Source organism: Scomber japonicus, chromosome 16 (assembly GCF_027409825.1).
Source record: "Scomber japonicus isolate fScoJap1 chromosome 16, fScoJap1.pri, whole genome shotgun sequence".
Classification (NCBI taxonomy): domain Eukaryota; kingdom Metazoa; phylum Chordata; class Actinopteri; order Scombriformes; family Scombridae; genus Scomber; species Scomber japonicus.
This window is the reverse complement of record NC_070593.1, coordinates 9,837,915-9,859,878: the sequence shown is the minus strand read 5'-3', so window position 1 is coordinate 9,859,878 and position 21,964 is coordinate 9,837,915. Positions and strand designations below refer to the sequence as shown.

Here is a 21,964-nt window from a genome sequence, read left to right as displayed (position 1 = left end):
TTCTTCTGCTGAAAGTGGATGAAAGTGAAAATCAGATTTTAATGGGTGGGTCTATGAGCAGGATTTGTGACATCACAGCTAGTTTGGAAGCCAATGGTCCAATATTCAATTTACAGGCAGTAGAAGAAGTAGAAGACCTTATGTTTGAAGTTAAACTCCTTAAATGACATATATTTGCAAATATTCATAGATTAAAGAATTGTTTTAAGAGGAAGCATTTGATATAATTTTAAGGATTTTAACCACTTAACGCACGCTGTTCCGTCTACGGGACAGGACGGATGTTAGGAGGTAGCCACAAGTTCTTCTGAATGTTTTAAACACCAACCCTTAAACATATATATTCATGCCATACATCGTGATTCCTGATTCATTCAAGACCACTCACGACTTATATGGTTGCTCACAGCCGTAATAGTATTAGCGATTAGCTCGGCTAGCCCCTGAGCTAAGTAAGAAAAGCTATAATGCCTACATACCTTCAAAGTCTTCTCTTTATCCACAACGTTCATCTTATGACTCAGCACTTTCTGTACAGCTCGCCAAATATCCATTCTTGTGAAATATGAAATCCGTTTCCATAAAACCGGAATACTTTCCTCAATATGTCAACATGTATTTAGTCCAACACGTAACGTAATAACACAAATAACAAACCATATACGGTCCGTTTACGTCATTTCCTGACCTGCGCGTGCATCTCAGAGTACACGTGACTAGATGTTTACGACCGTGAGCCTCTCCTGCTTCTGACGACACCAAACACAAGCCAATCGGTGTTTAGGTTTAGGCAGTACATGTCTCCAAAGCCAATGTCATGTCGTTTAGGCTAACAGCATAAAAAACAGGGGCGTGTGAAAAATCATCTTAGTCACTAATATGGTTCCAAGCAGAGTGTTTTTTTAATTTCTTAATACATGTCTGGAGGGGATTTATAAATAAACTATTATGGAGAGGAGGGACTTCATCTCCACCTTTTTAAGGAGTCACTGAGATCTGGATTTTCCCGTGACCACCTCTAACCCCACCACTCACTCCCATACAGAAACAACTGACCCATGTTAGAAACCATTATAACCTCTTTTGTCTTTTGTCTCTATCTCAGATGCAGGAGCTGGAGCAGAGGGTGACAGAGGCCGACCAGCGGGCTGAGAGTGCTGAGAAACAGGTAGAGAGTGAGCTTTCATTCTTATTTTGACCGTAGCTTGTAAAATATTAACACATGAGTCAGCTTTATTACAACATGGAACTTATTTTTGCTGACGTTTCCATCATCCTTACCAGCTATGATAACATTGTACGCACAAAGTAAAGTGCTGAGGTTTGCTGTGACGTCACTACACAGTCTGACAGGGCAAGAAACATAAGCAGGTTGGCTAAACTTATGAGGATGAACAGTAAAATTATTACCCAAACTGTCTGTTGACTGGTTTGACCTTTTGTACTTGCCGTAGTTATGTATGCACAAATATAAGATGATTACTCACATTTTGGGTATTTTCGCTTTCTGTTTTATCTCCCAAAAGTACTTTGCATAATCTGGCTAAACTGTTAGCCTCTTTACAACCTGATCATCTGACTGCACATGTTCATTACCTAAAAAGTAGAAAACAAACCAACAATTTTAATTAAATTGTTCATTCATTCATAGTAATACTTGTCATTTTAATCTTTGTAACAGTCTTAAAAGCCATAGTCATCCATTACTAAACAAATTAATGTATATTTAAAAATTTACTGCATTATATTCGACACATTGAGTAATTTAACAAAAAAAAAAAGTTGAACTCTAAGTCCTCTTACTAAGCCATAAAGACCATGAGTGTTATATGAAGAAATCCTAAAATGTGGAGTACTTAAGTCAAACACGCACATGTTGGATATTGTAATTTTTGCTTCTAACCACTAAGTAGGAGTCAGGCTTTGATGGGACTTTACAAAAAGAGTGTGTGGTTTGAGGATAACAAACCTTGTACATGACACATACTCTGTCTTTCTTGCTGTTGGGTTTAATCACTAATTTGCTGTCATTACTGGCTGTTCCAGGTGTTTTCTGTAGGTGGTAATTTAATGGTGCCCTCTCTTTAAAAACAAGCAATACGTAACGGCTTTGAAATTTATTTCTCATCAGGGTTGGAGAAAAGTATACTGTGTGTTTTCCTTTTGACTTTGTCTGGTGTCCATCAAAATGAAACGAACCGTACAAATATGAGCTGTCTCCTGGTCGTTCCTGTGCACTCACGCCTCTCATTATGCATTTCAGATCCATGTCATGGAAGAAAAGCTGAAGTCTGCAAACATACAAACCAGCGAATCAGAGAGCTCATTGTATAAAAAGTATCAAGACTTGACCAATCAGGTTCAAGAAAAAGATGCTGTGATAAAGAGATTAGAGATGCAGCTGGAAAAACAGGTAAGGGGCGGAGCCATCAGATAAAGAGCAGAAATGTCCATTTATGTTCATAAAATGTAGGTTGAAATAATCCACAAACCCTGTTTTCTCTGACTACAGATCTTAGTCAGAGCCCAGGAGGCAAAAATCATTGAGGAGAAGGCTGCCAAGATTAAAGACTGGGTCACCTTTAAGCTCAGAGAGGTAAGCTCAGACATGTAGAGATACACCCCTGACTGAAGTAAGAGCCTGGGAAAGCCCTCACCATGCTGAGAGACATTATCTGTGGCAACAAGAGATGCTTACGATTAACAGTGAATTATCTCCAGCTGTTTATATACTTCTATCTTTATCTGCAAACAGTTGGCAAACAGTTGAAAAAAAAATAAGAATGCTTATTTGTTAATGACAACCCGTGCATCCCTGAAATTAAGCTGTTTTAAGGGGCAAATGCATTTCTATCATGATCTATTCCAAAACTACATAATGACTGCTGTATGTACAGTAGATGCTAAACTACTTTACCTTGTTGCAGATGGAGCAAGAAAACCAGGAGCTGAAAATGGCCAACTTGAAGCACACAGAACAAATAATGGTGCTACAGGACAAACTCCAAGGTGAGTGCTTCTGCAGGTATTTGGAAAATTGAAAAGAGAAAACTGGCTATTTCCCCCCTTTGCATTTCATTATATTCATTCAGGAGATGCATTGTCCAAAAGTAGGCCTACAACTATCGTTTTCTTTATAAAAATTGTGGAAAAATTGGCACTCACAATTTATTTTGTCTGACAAACTGTCCAAAACTTAAAGATAAGCAATGTGAGAAGCAGAAAGCAGTGAATAATTGGCCTTTTTGCTTTAAAAATGACGGCCAGTTAATGATTATTTTCTGTCATCCAATTGACTAATTGTTGCCGCTCTAGTCCAAAGCAACTTATAACACGTGTATTCAAACTCAAAAGGAACACAAGCTGGATGTCATTAAAAATTTAACAACAACAACAACCCTTCCAAATAAACCATTAAAAGTGTGTTAGAGAGCTAAATTGCAATGTTACTGAGCTGTGACAGGGAGCCAGTGTACTGAACAGAGAAGAGGAGTAGTGTGGGAGAGCTTTGAAAAGTTGTGGTCCTTAATATGAAATCGTTGAATTTTGTGTCTTACTGTTGGCAAGTAGGGAATGAATGTGGTAGACAACTGAGCTGCTGGATTTGTTTTTCTCCTTCAGCTCTCTTAGAGAAACCTACATCCTCTGGATCCCCTGCCACCTCCCCTGTAATGGATACTCACCTGGTGCCAAATAGTCCGCTGTTTCCTCCCAGCTGCCCCGGTACTCCACCTGCCCAAGATGACAGCTGGAGACAGACAGGACCTCGTGGGGCCGCCTCTAATATCAAGACCTCGCCAACAGGTGTGCTGACCTTAATTCGTGTTATCTTGGGAGGGATAGCAGGGGGCTTTTGAAAGCAATGAGTGGGGGCCAAAAATTAACCTTAACCTATTCCTGGTGTTTGGTATAATGTGTTTAATTGAAATCCAAAACAATTAAGCTCTACCTTTAAGCCCCAAAATTTAATTTCCCCATATTCTGTTTCCTTAGATGTGAAAAGGTCTCCTGAACAGGCCAGTAAAGGGATTTGTCTTGGAGACCTTGCAGCCCACAATGCTCTCTCTCAGGGCCGGAGTAGGGAGGGTCCCAGCAGTCCTGTTTCCATCAGTGGACCGGAACTACTACTCTGCCCAGAGGGTCAGGCGGGGTGCTTGGACAGAGACGACAACTCAGATGAGCTCAACAGCAAGTTCCGCTCTCAGTGCCTTCACTCATCCTCATCCTCTTCATCTTCATCCTCAGCTTACGAGATGGCCCACGGACCGAGCTCACCGGAGCCCTCCATTAGAATAACACCCAAAAGCCCGCTTCTGTCACGCTCCCCCTCCACCAACAACCCATTTCCGAATCCTCAACAGCCTCTGGTTAATCAGTCAGGCACCAGCATGACGTTACCCAAAGTACGGACTCCGCTCACTCCCAGAGACAGCATCCAGCTGGTCAAGAAGCACTACAGCCAGCCGCAGCCCAGCCTGGACAAGCTTCACCACCTCAACGTTAACATCGACATCATGACTCCATCTTCCAACTCCTCCACACTCAAGAGCACCGGCACTGCCACCTCGCCCTTCTCTCAGGTTGTAGAAGAAACGGACATTGATGATGGGCTTTCTGACAGTATGGATGGCGTGGTGGAGGGCACCGGATCAGAGGAACCTTCCCGAGATGGAGTCTCCTTTGTGGGGCTTGCAGAGGAACTGGAGAGGTTGGATCCAGAAGTTCTGAAGCCTCCAACGCCTCCCTTACATCGCTTTCCTTCATGGGTATGACGTCACTTTTTCATGCTTGATGTATTATTTTAGGTCAACATATCTTCAACTCATAGATTACAATTAAAGAGGAACCATTAAGGAGAACCATTATTTACTCAGCAAAGATCTCTATGCCAAAACGTTACCATTTAAAGGTGTTTTTTTTTAAAGTGAATGTTTAAATGAGGTGAGGAGGAATATTTCTGACTTTGTTTCACCTCTGCAGGAGAGTCGGATCTATGCTGTGGCTAAGTCAGGAATGAGAGTATCAGAGGCCACTCCTGGAGCCAGGGGCCCTGGACGAGGTGAGTTCCCTGCAGGGAGGAACAAGAACCTAACCAATCATTTGTTCATTTGACACAATACTGCAACAGGCATTTAAAGGCATTTAAATTCCATTTGTATTCTCTGCAATACAATGAGAAAGACACTAAAAAGAGTAGTGTTTAAAATAGTATCTAAACCCGTGTGTGCTTGTCTGTCTGCATGTATGTCGTGAGCCTGGGTGGTGTTGCTTGCGGTGTGGGAAATGAGTTGGTGCTGTGAAGTGACATGTCATTCAGCTGATGCTTAAGCTACTGTGGGGGGTGAGTGTGGTCGGTTTGGACCTGTCATTGCCGTCTTTGATGTCACTTCCTCTGGCCTGAGGCTCCACACACCTGTGCAGGTGTGGGCTCTTCTTCGGCAGGCAGTTCAGACTCCCCCTGTTTGTCAAGAGCCAAGGAAGAGCGCAGGAGGGGGGGAGGTTTGGAGGGCTGGAGGGAGAGGCTGCTTTTTAATCATCTGTGATGAAAGGACATGGTCTGGTTGTAATTACTGCTCTGCTTTCTGTCCCAACATCATCTATTTTGTCAGGATGCAGACAGTGAAGTTTGACAGCACTCTGCATATTGAATTTCTTGTCTGCCAGGTACAGGTAGAGACTGCCAAGTGGCTGCTGTGGATTAAGTCATAGCTTATTCAGCTTCCTCCATGTTTGGGCCTTAAGGTGCTTCTGTTCATGGAGCATTTGTTCTGTAGCAAAATAAATACCACAGCCCAGTTTTTTTTTATTCAAGCTGACAACCATTTTTTTTACTATTTAGGTACTGCAAGCAAGTGTGTGAAAAGTGGATTTGTCTGACCTTTCCTTTATATTGAGTTTAAGGGTGTTCATCATATTGCTCCAGTACCTGTCTTAGCTTTTCAACAAGAGAGCCTTATAACCTTTACTATTACAAATACAGTATAAAATCTTAGGCCCTTTAGAGGTTTTTTATTCTTTTCCATAATATAGTGCCATCAGAGAGGCATCTGATCAGTCCCAAATTCATTCTGCAGCATGACAGTGACTCCAAACATACAATCAGAGTAATAAAGAACTATCTTCATTGACAAGAAGAACAAGGACTCTTGCAGCAGGTTGTTCTGTTGATTTGGTTTAGGTTTATTCTGTTTACAGCACTTTTTATGAAGCTAATTGATAAATTAGAACTATTTAGATTTGCACAGTACTATATATCTTATAGGAATGACTATTGCCAATTGCCAATACCTATGTCATTCTTATTGTTTTTTTGTATAACTATTCTCATATTCTCCAACTTATCTAAGTCTCAGCCACTGGTACTCTACGTTTCATACACTGCTAATATCACAAGGTTGGGTGGAGCTCCTTACAGACACGAATCATCTCATCTCATCATCTCATGATATTCATCTATAAAGCTTCAAAACTACCCTCTTATCTCTTCTCAAATTTAAATCTTTTAACCACAGTACACGATCCAGTAACTACTTAACCCTAGATATCACTCACGTGCCCACTAATCTTGGCAGGAGTGCCTTCAGGTACTGATTATAAATCTTTGATGTTCTCAGGTTTCTCTTAAAAAAGAATCTGATGAGACTGCCTGATATGAAGTAAATGAAAGGGGCTGAAATACACATAACAGTCTTTTTGGGCTAAACTTCATGCTGAAAGCTGTTTTTTGAGGGTGGGTCAGTAATGTAGTCATGAGTAATCAGGTGCTTTTCATAAAGTTTTTATGGTATTTTTATTGCACAATTCTTTGTGTTTTTATTGTTCTTTATGAGCTTTTCTATCAAGTTGTGCATATTTATATAAATCTCCATCTAGGGACAGGCGGGTGTTGCAAACCAGGCTTGGCATTGCTTCATCCTATGTGCTTGCTCCATTAACAAATAAAAAACATTTAACATTAAATTAAGTGCATTTGGAATAAATGTTGGCATGTGCATCTTACAGGGTCCAACTTGCCCCAGTATCCAGCGGCAGGTCCGTTCACCCAGCTGATCTATAAGAATATTAATGTACCAGTCTATACCACACTGAAAGGGGTGAGTGGAATGTTTTTATTGTTAAAGATTTATGAAGCTTATCAGCTTAATGTGTGGGATATCTACTACTTTATACTGTGCTTCAGGTTTTGACCCTACTATATTGGTTACAGTATGTTACTATGAAATGACTCTTTTGATGATGTATCCATCTGTGTGTTAGAAAGCCACTCAGATCAGCAGTGTGCCGTTGCCGGATGATGACTCTGGATCTGAGGACGACAGCAGCTCTCTGGCCAGTTTACGAACCTCCATCCTGAGTCCGGACAAGAAGGGCAGTGTCCCTGGGAGCCCGCGTGCTGTCAAGAGAGGTGAGGATTGCAGATTACAGCATTATATCAGCAAAAAACATGTAATTTCTTCAAGAACAAGGACACTGTTTTTCTTATGTCTGTTGCCAATGCATTTTTAAGATAACCTTGGAAGTTTTTGAATTGTTTTATTAGCTTACGATAGGAATCTCAAAGTCTAATAGGAAAATCTGTGAGTGTATAATTCCTTATTTGATATGAAAACATAATTACACTTGGAAATGTATGATTTTAAATGAATGGCAAGAAACTTTCCCTCTAAGTAAAATCATCATCTACAAAGAAAATCCATCCTTGAACACTTTACAACAACCAAACTGTACATAGTTTATTGACACTTGGAACCAACACTCAAATCCATCACAGAACAGGAAGCAATACGGTTTTTCTGCTGACCAGATCTAAGATTGCAAGATGTTGCTTTATAAAAGTGAATAATACTACAATGTATAGATATATTTGAAATCATTAACTGAAGAGGTGAAGTGCTGCATTCAGTGGCTACGCAACATGATATACTGGTGATACCAATTAATCATTTCCGATCATTTAAGAGCCTTCTATGTTGACCCACCTGTTGCTTGCTGTCTGTTAATCAAAACATATTAATCATTTCTTTTGTTTTTCCTCCTTCAGCCTGTTTCTGTATGCCTTCCTTGCTGAACCTTGATGTGCTATGTTCTACTCTGTAGGTGTATCCATGTCCTCCATCAGCTCAGAGAGTGATTATGCGATTCCTCCCGATGCCTACTCCCTGGACAGTGACTACTCTGAACCAGAACATAAAGTCCAGCGGACCTCGTCTTACTCCTGTGAGAGCACTGGGCCTGTGAGTAGATAGGTCTTCTTCCTCTTCTACTGTATTATTCTATCATCAATATGGCTGCTGAAAACACTAGTGCCAGTTTTAAATAAACACAAACTGTAAATGGTGCATTATGGTGAGCTTTCTATCTACTGTATTAAAACTAAAGCCAGAAGTGTTAACTATAAAAAATGACAATGCCTAAGGTAATAATTACACTGAACAGAGAGCAAATGCAGGTTATGAAAAGGAGACTGTAAAAAAAAGCTTTTCACATAAAATGACCTGAAAATAAAGTGCTTAAATCTTCATCACACCACAGTATATACAATATATTTAAACCAGCTATGTCTGCAGGAGATGCTGGAGAAGTCTGGGTACCTTCTGAAGATGGGCAGTCAGGTGAAAGCCTGGAAACGTCGCTGGTTCATCCTGAGGAATGGAGAGATCCTCTACTACAAATCTCCTGTGAGTGTATCTCACTGCGAGCCTGCCTGTCTGCTTCCTTCTAAGGTTTTGCTTTCTCCACAGAAAACATTGCAAGAATATTTTAAAATTTTGTGTGTTCACAAAACGGTGGGCAGTAGTTGAAGGCACCATGAAAGTACCTACACCTAAGACCTTGTCACTGGCAATATTGTCAGGTGTATATGTATGTATTGGTGACCGCTGCAGGTTCTAAAGGAATTCTTGTATAATTTGTGTGTGTGTGTGTGTGTGTGTGTGTGTTTTGTGTTTTTGGGTGGTTGTTTACAGAGTGACGTGATCAGGAAACCTCAAGGTCAGATTGAGCTCAACTCATCATGCCGTATAGTTCGTGGAGAAGGAGCACAGACATTTCAAGTAAGTTGAAAAACTGAATTGAAATGCATTGCAAAGTGTTCAACATGGTGTAATAACATTCAAAGATACAATATACAGACAACTTTCAATTGGACCATGCAGATATTGGACGTGATGACTCCAAGACTGTTGCAATAAAGCCTTTAAACAAAGAAAGCTGTGAGGGGGCACATGCAGATACACACACCAGCGCTATTATTGCAGCACTGCATCGCAGTAGAGCTTTACTGCTGCATACCAGAGAAGCAGCTTAAGATGACATCAAGTATAGCATTGGCTTGGAATGTTTTCCTGGCTCTTCGGAAGCTGATTCTGATCTCCTCTGACATGATGATGCTATCTCAGTCGGCTTGGCTTAGCATTTTTCCCATATTTCTCCCTTTCCTCTAATCAGTTGATTACAGAGAAGAAGACCTTCTACCTGACCGCAGATTCACCTAACATCCTCGAGGAGTGGATCAGGGTTCTGCAGAACATACTCAAAGTCCAGGCCAGCAGCCCGGTAACCGTGGAGACCACTGCCAAGCCCACTGTGAGAGGCTGGCTTACAAAGGTCAGAAGCCAGAGGTTATGATACATGGATATTATTAAACTTTCAAATCTACAACATACTGAATGTTAAATTAAACAAGCAACACATTTAAAGGTACCCTGTGGAGTTTTGTTTTAACCAGTTATTTAACAAGATATGTTGTATAGATATCTTTATATATCTTTGATGTCTAACAAACTTCTCATAAAGCAAAACCAATTTTTAACATTGCTCCATAGCACTCCTAGAGGTCAAAACCTGTATGGGGTAAGTTTAAAAGTGGGGGGGGGTTAAGAGTTAACAATAAGAGGAGAAAATACATTCTCTGGGGTTTTGATATTGTAATTTTCCTGCAACCAATGGTTGTTTTCTTTATTGAATACTTTGTAAATGTTTTTATTGTTAATCATAGATCATTTGGACTCATTGCAGTTTTCCAGAGCCAATTTGAACTCTTTAATGACTTTTTATGTCTGGTCACAGTCCAAAACTCAAATATAATTAGCTTGCTATCATAGAAAACAAAAAAGTAAGAAATCATCATAACTAAATGTGCAATATGTAGAATTTAGTGGTATCTAGGGGTGAGGTTGCACGTTCCCAGCCAACTGAATACGCCTCCCCTCACCCTCCCCTTCTAAGTGTGTAGGAGAACCTACAGTGGAAACTCGTGAAAATCATTCTGGGGTAATGAAATCTTATTTGTAGGTTATTGTACACTAATTAAAACATACGAATATTGAATGAATAAATGAAATGAATATTATATTCCATCTATTCAAGTCTTTTCTGCTAGATGCTACTAAATTCTACACACTGGTCCTTTAAGTCAAGTTTTATTTATAAAGCACATTTAAAAACAACCTCAGTTGAACCAAAGTGCTGCGCAGTTATTAAAATACAATATAATCCCATACAAATATAATGATAAATAAAAACAATAAAGGAATAGTAAGAGATCAATTTAAAAACTAAAATTAGAATAAAAACAAATAAAAAAGAGTTAAAAAAAATACAAAGTAAGAAGCCAAGGATTCTCGCCTAGCTGGGACTGAACGCCAAGGAAAAAAGATAGGTGGTTGGAAACAGTTAATATTTGTTGTTACTTCAGCTCAAATTATTATAGCATCTGGAATCCCACATATAAAAACTCGATATTTAAAAGAAGTTTTAACTTTGTGTGTATTTATTTGTATTTGCTAAAATGATGTAGTAAGATTTATTTGGTTTTCAGTTGGTATGTCAGTGTTTTTTTAGTGAATATCCATTTCATAGTTGCAAGAGACTTTCTCCCTAAAGAGCCTTGCAGAAATAATGTGTTTTTGGGCATGAGGTCCTCATTCAGGCAGGTACAGAAATGTCTGTCTGGGGCGGGGAAAGTTTGACAGATCACTCTGAAAGCAGATTCTTGAAAGCTTCCTTCACGTTGGGACACGGCTATGAAGCTAGACCTGCTGGAATGCTACATTCCCCCTCCTGTAGCTCCCTTCCTGCCTTTCCTCAGCTGAGGCTTGTCTGTTAGTAAAGTTAAGACACTCAAGCATCTGATGGGTGCGTGTGATGGGTCTATGACAGATGACTGAAAGCCTCAAGCTGAGATGATGGAGCCCACATGCTATCACCAACCCCCAAACTCTTTTGAGTTGTCTTTGATCTGCTGGTTGTGACGTGATCCAGGTTCAGACAAGGTCTGTCCTGCCTCTTGGTGCAGTTAACCTTGTTGTGACCCCTACTGAAGGGATGCACAGCTGGCTTCATGTTGAAGGCATCCTCCGGTGTCATCATTGCTCCATTCATATTTCTAAAACTTAGTCAGTCTCAGAAAGTGACATGTAATCATCACTTACAGCTGCATTCCTGGTGAAAATGCAGTTGAATGCAGCAGGGTGATCAGAGCGTGCATGGGCTGTTATTGTTTGTCAGGAACCTTTTGTCACTTTGCTTTGGAAACAGCAAAAAAAAGTCCTGTTTAACTTTTCAAAGTGAAAGTAACTGAGGTTAGCTCTGAAATGCTTTGCACGCCTACATGCATGCTTCTCAGACATCTGCTGGTCAGATGTAGAAATCAGAAATTCTCTGACCCTGATCTGTCAAGCTTTTTTAAATAACTTTGGTTGGAATTTTCGGAGAATACAAGAAATGCACTGACTTATATTCACAACAGTTTTGAAAAATAGCCACATAGTCTTGGAACTTGTCCTGAAACTTTTCTCATACTTGTCTGTGCTGCTGTCTTCCTCTTTCAGGTCAAACATGGACACTCTAAGCTGGTGTGGTGTTCCTTGGTTGGAAAAGTCTTCTACTATTATCGTAACCAGGAAGACAAGGTTCACACAACACGCCTCTTTCTATCAGTTTTAACATGCCCTGCTTTTCATGTTGTCTTTTGTTGGTTAGTATTAAGGCCTGTGTATACATGCTTCTAAATGTTTGTCTTAATCTGTACAGAGAAAGGTCGTTGTCATATAAATGATTGATGGAGAAATTAAATGAACTCTCCAACCAGTCAGTGTTGGAACTATTGCTTTGACAAGAAAAAGAATGAAGACCTTGTTGCCACTTCATTTTTTTCCAGCCCCTTAAACTGACACAGTTTCGTTTTCCCTTACAGTTGCCTCTGGGTCAGCTGCAGATGCGGGAGGCCTCAGTACAGGAAGTGGATCGCTCCTGTGACTCAGATGAGGACTATGAGGCAGGCAGTCGAGGTTTCCTCTCCTCTCACTGCACTTTAGTGGTCCAGCCAAGAGACCAAAGCCCAACATACCTGCTCATTGGCACCAAGCAGGAGAAGGTAATGCATGGTCTCAATAATGTCTCAAACTGTTTTTGTTCTTTCATTTCATTTTGTGCATGTTAATGATTTTTTTTTACACAGGATACATGGCTGTATCACCTGTCTGTGGCAGCTGGCAGCAGTGCAACCTTAAAGGTGGGCACGGAGTACGAGCAGCTCATCGGTAAACTTCTTGATGCAGAGGGAGACCCAGGTGAGAAATCCATCACTGTCATCATTGTTAAACACTAAAATATTGACTTGTAGATTTAATATGCTCCTTTGCTCCCAAATAATTTCGCACATAATTTAGAAATACCAACTCATGCAAATGACTCAACCAAGCCAAATAGCAGACAGTAGCAGGCTTGCATGACAGACAGTTAATAAAAACAAGTACTGTATATCCACATCCATTTTTAAGAGCAGATATGCATTGTGTTTTTAAAGGGGACATAACATGCCTTTTGTGATTTCCTGTCATTTATGTGCTGTTATATTTTCAGATATCTATATTAAACATGGTCAAAATTCCAAAACTAGGGGTGAATGTATGTAAAAAGTTTCACTGAAAGTCTGAATTCAGGGCCTCAGACTGCTCTGCTCCATTTACAATGTGAGCTTCACTTCCCCACTGAACTGACATCAGATGTTTGTGCATTCCAACAAATGAATGTCTCTTCCACAGTCTTTGTCAACTTGACCCTGAAGAAGATTGAAGAAATTTATTTTTTGAGTGAAGAACGAGAAAAATAAATTAAATCCTCATACTGCTATATAGTCTCTGGAGCCAGTTCAGAACAAAATCTGCTCACACAGAGGGGGCTCTTAAAGAGACTAAAAGGGCAAAAAAAGTTAAAAGCATAAGGAGCTAGTATAAGATAAGTGAGGAGTTTTTTGAACTGTAAATAATGCAAATATATTCCAGTGGAGCCCCAGAATATGTAAATATAGACCTGGAAATGTGCATGATACATCCCCTTTAAGTAGGAGCATGTTGTCTGCATCTAATGGTTTCAAATGATTTAAAGTAGCAACAACTCAATAACATGTCATCTGAGTATGTCACGAGAGTAATGTTGCACCAATAACAACATTACAGCGTTTTCTTTGTTGAAAATGCTGAAGATCAATTTGCAACACTTGGACACACACAGTATGGATAATTGACTGCAAGGCGTAAGGCTTCAAAAAAGTCCCTGTACAAGTGGACACAAATTTACTCAGTAGCATGATACGTGTTATTTTGATCCACAGTGTCTGACAGCCTTAATCCACACTGCAGACAGTGTTTACGACTGGGACAGTGTGTGTGAATATTTGTCAGCTGTTGTGTCATTACAGCTTTGAAACTCAATCTCTATGTTTTCCTGTACGTGCATGTGTGTGTTTGCATGGATTTATGTGCTCGCCTGTCTTTCTTTTCCCAGAATCTGCCTTGTGGAAGGGCGAGGCCTTGAGCTTCTGTAAGGAGGGTCTGCGCTCGCCTCTCACCACTTTGCCCTCTGAAGCCCTGCAGACAGAAGCTCTTAAGCTTTTCAAGGTCGGTCTCTCCACCTCTAACCCCTCTTTCTGTCTCTTCCTCTCTCTTTTTTTCCATCCCACTTACTTTTAATTTTTGTCTTCCTTTTATCTCTTTTTCCAAATCTCTTTCTCTTTATCTGTCTTTCACGGTGAGGGTCTGTTCAAGGCATTATTCATCCTACTCCAGTGTCCCCACCATACCCCCCCTTTATCCCCTCCTACTCCTGGACTTGCTCCGTGGCCCTCCTCTTCTCTTCCTTTCCGCCTCTAAACCAGATCAAAGGCTGGAGGACGAGGGGCCCCAGCTCATTAAGAGTGTGGAAGAGAGATAATGGCCTTGATTATCTGCTCTGATTGAGGCTAACCGTTCTTCTGGTTTACAGCCAGTGTGAAAGGAGCCCCTTTTTAAAGAAGAGACATGGGAGGTCAGGGTCTTCAGAGTGGCAGCAATGGATATCGAATCCACAGCATGGGGGAGGAGAAATGGGATCAGAGCAGAGTAGGGACCTTGTAGGAAGATGGAAGATCCTTTTCCTCTTTTTTCAACTCTCAGGGCGCCCACCCAGAAACCCCCCTCTCTGCCCGACTCATGCTTCACAGCCCCATCCACTACAGTAAAGCTGTAGGAATGAAGGCTGAATAGACTGCCACTCTCTTTGACCAGTCAGCCTTAAAACAGTCCCAAACACACACAAAGAAACAGAATGAATGGATGTGACGTGCTTTTCAAGTCTGCGCTCTACTTCATGCCTTTGAAGTATTAATGAATCTGATCAAGACTGATGAAAACTGTTAAATGGGTTCTTTGTCTTCATCTGTCCTTAACAACAATTCTTACTTCAAAAAAATTATGACATTCACATTTCTGTCCTCACATTGGGACACTTACTAATCTTGTACCATTATATTTAGTTATCCAGCTGACCTGAATTTTGCCCTCAGATAAATGTATTTTGCTCTTTTTACATACATAATTAATTAATATGTGCTGTAAGTTAGGAGCGTCTGGTGAGTGTGTGACTCCATCTGCTGGCAGTGCAGTGGAATTACACGTCAGTCTCATAACACTAAGAAGTTTCCTCTCCTCTGCAGTCCTGTCAGCTCTTCATCAACGTTCTGGTTGAGTCTCCATCTGTCGATTACCACACTTCGTTGGCACAGAATGCTTTGCAAGTGTGCCTGACCCACCCAGAGCTGCAGAATGAAATGTACTGCCAGCTCATCAAACAGACTAACCGCCGGACGCCACACAACTACTCCCTCACACAGGTCAGTCTGGTGCATACGAAAGATAAAACAGATAGGAGGAGTGAGAAGTTAGTGCAGCCATTTTTTTTTTCAGTGATCCTATTACCTAAAGTATGTCTCTTTTTACCACCTCTTTCTGTAGTGCTGGCAGCTGTTGTCTCTGTGTGTGGCTCTGTTTCTTCCCCAACAACATTTCCTCTGGTACCTGAGACAGTACCTGCAACGCAATGCTGACCCAAGGTGAGCTACATAAAGCCTGTATCTGACCCCTGATTTCTTTGATGTATCACAGAAAAACTCCAACATAAGCTAATGAAAACAGAAATCAACAGGTTTCGGAGTACATCTTTATGTTCCCATCTCATTTCTCCACACAGGAGCGAGGTGGGGAAGTATGCAGTGTACTGTCAGAGGTCGGTGGAACGAACGCTGCAGAATGGAGAGCGGGAGGCCAAACCCTCACGTATGGAGATAGTCTCCATCCTACTGAGGAACCCATACCACCATTCACTGCCATTCAGCATCCCAGTCCATTTTATGAACAACACCTACCAGGTAATGCGTCCTGATCCTGACATCTACTTAATCATCTTTTCTTTTTAACATGTAACAGCATTCAGATTGAAAATAGCAGTGGTTTTTAAAAAATGCAGGGGGTTGCGTTGGAGCAGGTGTGTTGCTGCAAGTCCAGTTTGAGTAAAAATTAGATGCCAAAATATGGCACCAGAAGTTAATAATACCATGACACTATATTTGCCAACCGTGCAGAGGTATTATGTTGACAGTCTAGGTGTATTCCCCATCTTGAGGAGATGCCATATTTGTTACTGAAGAATGCAGATGAGGTTGCATTTCGTTGTGACAACAATTGAGCAAGGATTGGCCAGAGGGTTTTTTTAAACACATTACTATTGTAGGTCTGAACACTTCACCACATTCCTCTTAGTTCTGAAGCACATCATTAAACTGGCTTGTAAATCATTCAAAGACTCACTCACTCATGTTGAGCAAAATTCTTCTTCAGTGAGAGCTGTATTGTCACTGTCAGATCAGTTCTGAACATGCAGCAGCTATAAGAGAGGAAAGCAGCAGTATAGGTGCCACCACGTGCCCCACTTGGATGTTTCAACCACAACTACTACAACAGTCTACATCTATAGTTAGCAATCGTTTGAAACTTCTGGTACTGTGGTTCTGCAGCTGTGTGATATTGACACTATCTGTTTTCTCATGTAGGTGGTGGGTTTTGACGGCTCCACCACAGTAGAAGAGTTCCTCAACACGCTGAACCAGAGAATTGGCATGAGGAAGCCTCAGCTGTCTGGATTTGCCCTCTTCACTGATGATCCATCTGGCAAAGACCTGGAGCACTGCCTGCAGCCGTCTGCCAAGGTAGGACTACGGGTCACTGAGGATAAGTGGATGGTAGAAACCCTCTAAACTCCACTGAAGCTCTTGGCTTTCTGTGGTGTTTTTAGTGAAATAACTCATCTCGTGTTACCTAATATTTTTGAAGATCAGTAGTGGGTGGTTAAAGACCAATTTGGACAAATTCAGGCTGTCCAAACTTCTTTATAACTTTTTTTTATTTTCAAATGCTGGCATACTAGCATAATAGCCGTCTGCTGTAATTTAATTCCACTCAATCGTGGTAAAAGAAGCACGTCCACTTAATTTTAATTTGGGTTACTGAAACTGTTTCATCATGTCTAACCAGTCAACCAACAGTGAACTCTATCTAGCACATATAGCACAGTATAACCAACATTTTTTGAAAAGATCAGTGTCGTTGTGTCTAACTGTAGCTACCACCACCCACTGACAGAACCAAAAATATGGTCAAATATTTCCACATGTCTGACTTGAGAATGACTTGTATCCCTTTTGTCAGATCTGCGATGTCATTTCCAAGTGGGAGCAAGCCCTAAAGGAGCTGCACCCTGGGAAAAACGAGGGGACTCGGATTGTCCGTCTAACATACAAGAACAGGTAGGACTCCCATGCTCACATGTGGGCTGTATAAGATCCAAACAGCTTTCAACAAACACAGAGACACGCCTATCAACTCAAAATCCTTTATTGTGTGTTCACAATTATTCCTTTAACAAAAACAAACATTTGTGTAAAGAAAAGCTTTTTAGAATGAAAAACATAGACCACACAGTAAGAGATGGTGATGTGATATGTTTGGATTCTCCCTGTTCCTGGTAATTTTAAGTGTTGGGTTTAGGTTTCTTGTTCTATGAAAATGCAGTGAGTGGTGTGTTCATAATCCCATTCTCTGCCAGACTCTCCCCTGAAAAACAAGTTTCATAACAACCTTTTCCTCTTGTTTTTGTTGTTTCGTGCTTGTACAGGCTGTGTTTCCGATCTCAGGTGAAAGGAGAGACGGAGCGAGAGCGCCTCCTTCTGGCGTACCAGGTGAATGATGAAGTTCACCAAGGTAACTTCCCTGTGAACAAAGAGCTGGCTCTTGAGGTGGCGGCCCTCATGGCACAGGTGTGTAAAGATTATGGCAAGATGCAGTATATATTGTAATAAAGGTTTTTGCACTAAAAAGGACATTGGTCTGTATATTGATTCAAGAAGTGCTCTGTAAGTCCAAGAATGACACGTCTCTTTTTTTTTCTCCTCTCTATTATTTTTTGACTTCTTGCAGGTTGAACATGGTGATTTGGAGCGACCAGCTGCCTCCTCTCCCACTGGTTCTCCTCAACCCAAATCTCAGCTGATTCTCCTGCAGGCTTTAGAGCGTTTCTACCCCAAACGCTACAAACAGGACTGTAGCTCAGAGCAGCTCAGGTAAAAGAAACACTGAGCACATCACTCCACATTTATCGAGAGCATGGTACATACAGATTTCTTCACTTTATTTTGCAATATCCACAAGTCTGACAAACAATGTGACTGCAATCTGCACTACTGTTCGTTGTCTCCTTTCAGAGATCTTACTGAGCGTCTGACCACTAAGTGGTCTATGCTACGTGGGTGCAGTGCATCCGAGTGTGTGAGAATATACCTAACTGTGGCTCGGAAATGGCCCCTGTTGGGAGCCAAACTCCTTAGTGCCAAGGTAAAATAAAATTGTTATATTTTTAATGTTATGCTCTGTGTGATATAAGGAATGCTCATTTTGACATTTTTCATTTGTCTTGGACCATAACATGATGCTTGTAAGCACATGTGGACCAGTTTGAGATTAAGATGACCCAAAGAGGAAGTTTTAGTCTTTGCTTTGGATGGATTACACCGGTAACATTACCTTTTTTTGTTCTCATGTCCACAGCCTGTCCCACCCTCCCCTGTTGAGCAGAGCCAGGTGTGGCTGGCAGTCAATGAGGATGGATTGTGTGTGCTGGACTACACAATGGTGAGTTTTCAAACTGTGTAGAGCAAACCCTTTTACAACCATAGCTGCTGAGCTTTGTTGACCCACTAGTCTGGAAAGATGTTTTTATTCATGTTTCAAACCAAGAAATGCACATGAAAATAAACATAACATGAAAATAAAATGGCTTGCCTCCAATTTGAAATTCTTAACCCTGACAGACAGCAGTCCGAGCATATAAACGATGTTAGCTTGAGCTCTGTAATTTTCAGCAGCCTATAGTGGTCTTTTCTTTCCCAATGTGGAGGCAGCTTTGCTCATGTGCTCTCAGTAAGTCAGAGAAAGGAACAAAGTAACAAACACAGTCACTGGAAATAATGTCACGCTTCTTCACACTCAATTTGCCCCTAAAAAAAGCAGAAGCCAAAATGATTTCCCAAAAGGATTTTGTGCTTTATTCTGGGATCAGCAATAAAATGTGAACATGCTCCTTGTTTATATCCATTTCATCGCACATTTACAGTGGCAATGCTTATATTTTGCAGCACACACTGGTTACATACTCCTACCAGTCTGTGATTACTTTTGGTGGTTGCTGCGATGATTTCATGGTGGTCACGAGCCAGCAGAGGGAGCCTGGAGTTGGGAAGAAGAGCGTGGAGAAGCTGGTTTTTGCTATGGCTAAACCAAAGGTGAGCCATCCGCCCTCTCTGTTGTTCCTCTGCACACGTGCTCAATATCATTTGTGGGTGTTCAAAAGCGGAGCCACGTTTCCACTTTGCCTTCACATGTAACTAAAGTTTTCACTTTTCATTTTCCTAGATGATCTGATCTACATCAGATGGTTCTACTACATTTACATGGGGGGAGCTTGGGGAGTTCCTCAATTAATCAAATAAACTAAAACAAATCTAGATTACGATTTAATTAAAAACATATACAGTAGCTAACAGTTGAAATGGATGAACTAACAATGAGGTTGAAATAGTTAGCTAAAAGTAATGTATAAGCTGTGGAAATTAAGCTAAGTAATGGCTAAATGTTTGAAATAACTAAATGAATGCACATTTTAAATAGATACCTATCAACAACAGTCTACATCAGTTAGTCAGCTATATTAGTTAGTAAGGGGAGCAGTGAAGTCTAAACTATATAAGTAATAGATAAAGAGTTGAAATAGATTAATTAAGGGATGAAGCTGAAATAGCTAGAAGTAACAGGTGAAATAGCTAAATCTCTAAAAGTAATGGATAAACTGTTGAAACATAATAGTTTGCTAAAGGTAACATAATGAGTTTAAACTATCAGCTAAAGTAAGGGATAAATGTTTGAAATAACTCCATTAATGGACATTTTAAATAGATACCTCTCTGCAACAGTCTACATCAGTCAGCCAGCTATATTAGTACACAAGGAAATGAACTGTTGAAATAGTTACCTCGCTAAAAATACTTCATGCAAACAACATGCAAACTTCACTAAACCATCCTTAAAACAGGGGGTTCAATTGTATGAAAACATATTGCAACCACATTATAAAATATTGAGTCAATTGCATGACATTTTATGTTAATGGTGTTTTAATAACGTTTAGTTTATAATCAGTTCAAATGGACCATGATGGGGTGTGGTGATGAATGATGCTGATGATGTAACTCGAGTTAATTAGATAGGGATGTTTTGGAATATGTGTGGAGAACAGTAGGGAGCCACTGTCCTAAGGCATCAGCAACTGGGGTGGAGGAAGGGTAAGTGGATGGATGAAGTGTTGAATGTGTTGAAGTACTAGAAGGGGCCTTTTCCATATTTACCTGTTTTTACAGACCCTCACAACCAAGCACTAATGGAGAAAACAGGTTGATTCTCCTGTTTTATGTGTGCAGAATCGCATTGGGGCCTTAACACAGAGTCATATTACTAATGTAGCTGAGGCTAATGAGGCTAACTTCCTACTAACATCCTTTTATTGCAGATCAGTTGGGTTTCTCAGGTTTTCACATCTTCTGTCAGAAAGTATGGGTCTCTAGCTCCCCAGAATCAAATGAAACCTAAGAGTATCATAATGTTAAAGCCATTAATCCTGTTTTTTTTCCTCCATCTCAGATACTGGAGCTGACTCTGCTCATGGCCAGCTACATTAACCACTGGAACCCCAGCCTCCCGTCTGCCTCGCAACAGCCACACGGCCACTGGGATGTAGACAGCAGGCACTTCCCCGCCATGAACTACACCACCAAGGGCCCCACTCTACTGTGAATTGTACAAGCAACAAGAACAACAAAGACTGTTTGACTACAGGGAGGCTTGATGACAACAGTTACCTTTTGTCAGCATTCAACCGGAGTGCATAGGGTTGCATGTCTGGGTTTTTCCATTTTTACAGAACAGGTACTATGAGATTATTTTTGTGTTTTTGTAAATGTTTCTTATGAAGATTTAGATTTAGAGGTGTTAGGGTCAGTCTTGTTAGACTGTTTATTTCTTCTACAAAAGAGTGCTCCAACTCTTATTTAGGTGTAAGGTTCTAATTCATTGTTGAAATTGGATGTTATTTTTTAAATATTAGTAGTCTGAGGACTGTTTGCCACTTGTCACACTTCTATTCGCTGTGAGATCCTTTTATTCACTTTCCCACTGCTCAGTCTTGCCTTTCTTCTGACCTCAGCCTCTTTTCTTTTATGAAAAACAAAACTGTTACCTTCTGAGAGCTGGGTTGACTAAAATACAGTGTTGTGTGTCACTGTATCTATAATTATCACCTTTACTTGACAATGAACCAGAATTAAAATTCATTTAAGAGATACTGTGCAATTAGAAAGGGACTGACATTGCATGTGATGCTACATATTCATAGTTCTTAGTGCTTTAATGATCATATAAAAATCCACATCTTATATTACTTTAATTACCTTTTGGTCTCTCATATAAAACAAGGGGTAAGACTACTTTTTTCCCCAAAAGATCTATTATCATTGTAGTGTTACTGAAGTACAACAGTTGTTACATTAGAATGAATTAAAAAAGATATGTAGCAGCAATATTAGAGTACTGTATGTGGGAAAATGTAAGTAGTGGAATGTGTTCATTATCTGACGGTCCTCTAATGAAAAATTCCCCTGAAAATTTCAACACATGGAACTTTTCAGGTCACTGCTGTCACTCTATTTTTAATAACCAGTCTAACAAAAAAAGGAGTGGGCATTTTTTAATAAGAGCTACCAAAATATTCTCAATGACTTGAACTGTTTTGGATCAAACCACTGTCTTGCTCATATAAAAATAAATTAGTTATTTATTTCTTTTTTCTTTTCTTTTTTAGCATTCGCTTAAAAAGGTGTTGTTTTCCAAAACTGTCACATTTAATTAGGAAAACGTAGTTTCTTTAATGTAGTAGAGTAATTTAAGAACAGAGTATGTTTGGTACTGTACTAAAGTGTATTACAAATGTTTGAAAGATGTTGTCTTTATGTTGCCTGTATGTTTGTGTGAGACAATAAAATAAATGG

General features: G+C 40.3%; 1 protein-coding gene across 2 annotated transcripts in view; it reads left to right on the top strand.

The window, feature by feature from the left end:
* Nucleotides 1-21,964, top strand: part of plekhh1 (pleckstrin homology domain containing, family H (with MyTH4 domain) member 1) — a 35,963-nt gene extending 13,999 nt beyond the window's left edge. For both annotated transcript variants that reach the window (XM_053335636.1, XM_053335635.1), the window contains exons 3-30: nt 1,106-1,168; nt 2,264-2,413; nt 2,513-2,596; nt 2,928-3,009; nt 3,622-3,804; nt 3,994-4,766; nt 4,981-5,059; nt 7,003-7,094; nt 7,258-7,405; nt 8,098-8,234; nt 8,568-8,678; nt 8,967-9,053; nt 9,448-9,606; nt 11,832-11,912; nt 12,197-12,376; nt 12,461-12,572; nt 13,789-13,901; nt 14,975-15,151; nt 15,273-15,370; nt 15,508-15,685; nt 16,367-16,522; nt 17,022-17,119; nt 17,488-17,629; nt 17,790-17,932; nt 18,074-18,203; nt 18,417-18,500; nt 19,004-19,150; nt 20,562-21,964. In XM_053335636.1, the coding sequence (XP_053191611.1) occupies nt 1,106-1,168; nt 2,264-2,413; nt 2,513-2,596; nt 2,928-3,009; nt 3,622-3,804; nt 3,994-4,766; nt 4,981-5,059; nt 7,003-7,094; nt 7,258-7,405; nt 8,098-8,234; nt 8,568-8,678; nt 8,967-9,053; nt 9,448-9,606; nt 11,832-11,912; nt 12,197-12,376; nt 12,461-12,572; nt 13,789-13,901; nt 14,975-15,151; nt 15,273-15,370; nt 15,508-15,685; nt 16,367-16,522; nt 17,022-17,119; nt 17,488-17,629; nt 17,790-17,932; nt 18,074-18,203; nt 18,417-18,500; nt 19,004-19,150; nt 20,562-20,714 (4,140 nt within the window). In that variant the 3' untranslated portion in view covers nt 20,715-21,964. The remainder of the gene's footprint in view (nt 1-1,105; nt 1,169-2,263; nt 2,414-2,512; nt 2,597-2,927; nt 3,010-3,621; nt 3,805-3,993; nt 4,767-4,980; nt 5,060-7,002; nt 7,095-7,257; nt 7,406-8,097; nt 8,235-8,567; nt 8,679-8,966; nt 9,054-9,447; nt 9,607-11,831; nt 11,913-12,196; nt 12,377-12,460; nt 12,573-13,788; nt 13,902-14,974; nt 15,152-15,272; nt 15,371-15,507; nt 15,686-16,366; nt 16,523-17,021; nt 17,120-17,487; nt 17,630-17,789; nt 17,933-18,073; nt 18,204-18,416; nt 18,501-19,003; nt 19,151-20,561) is intronic.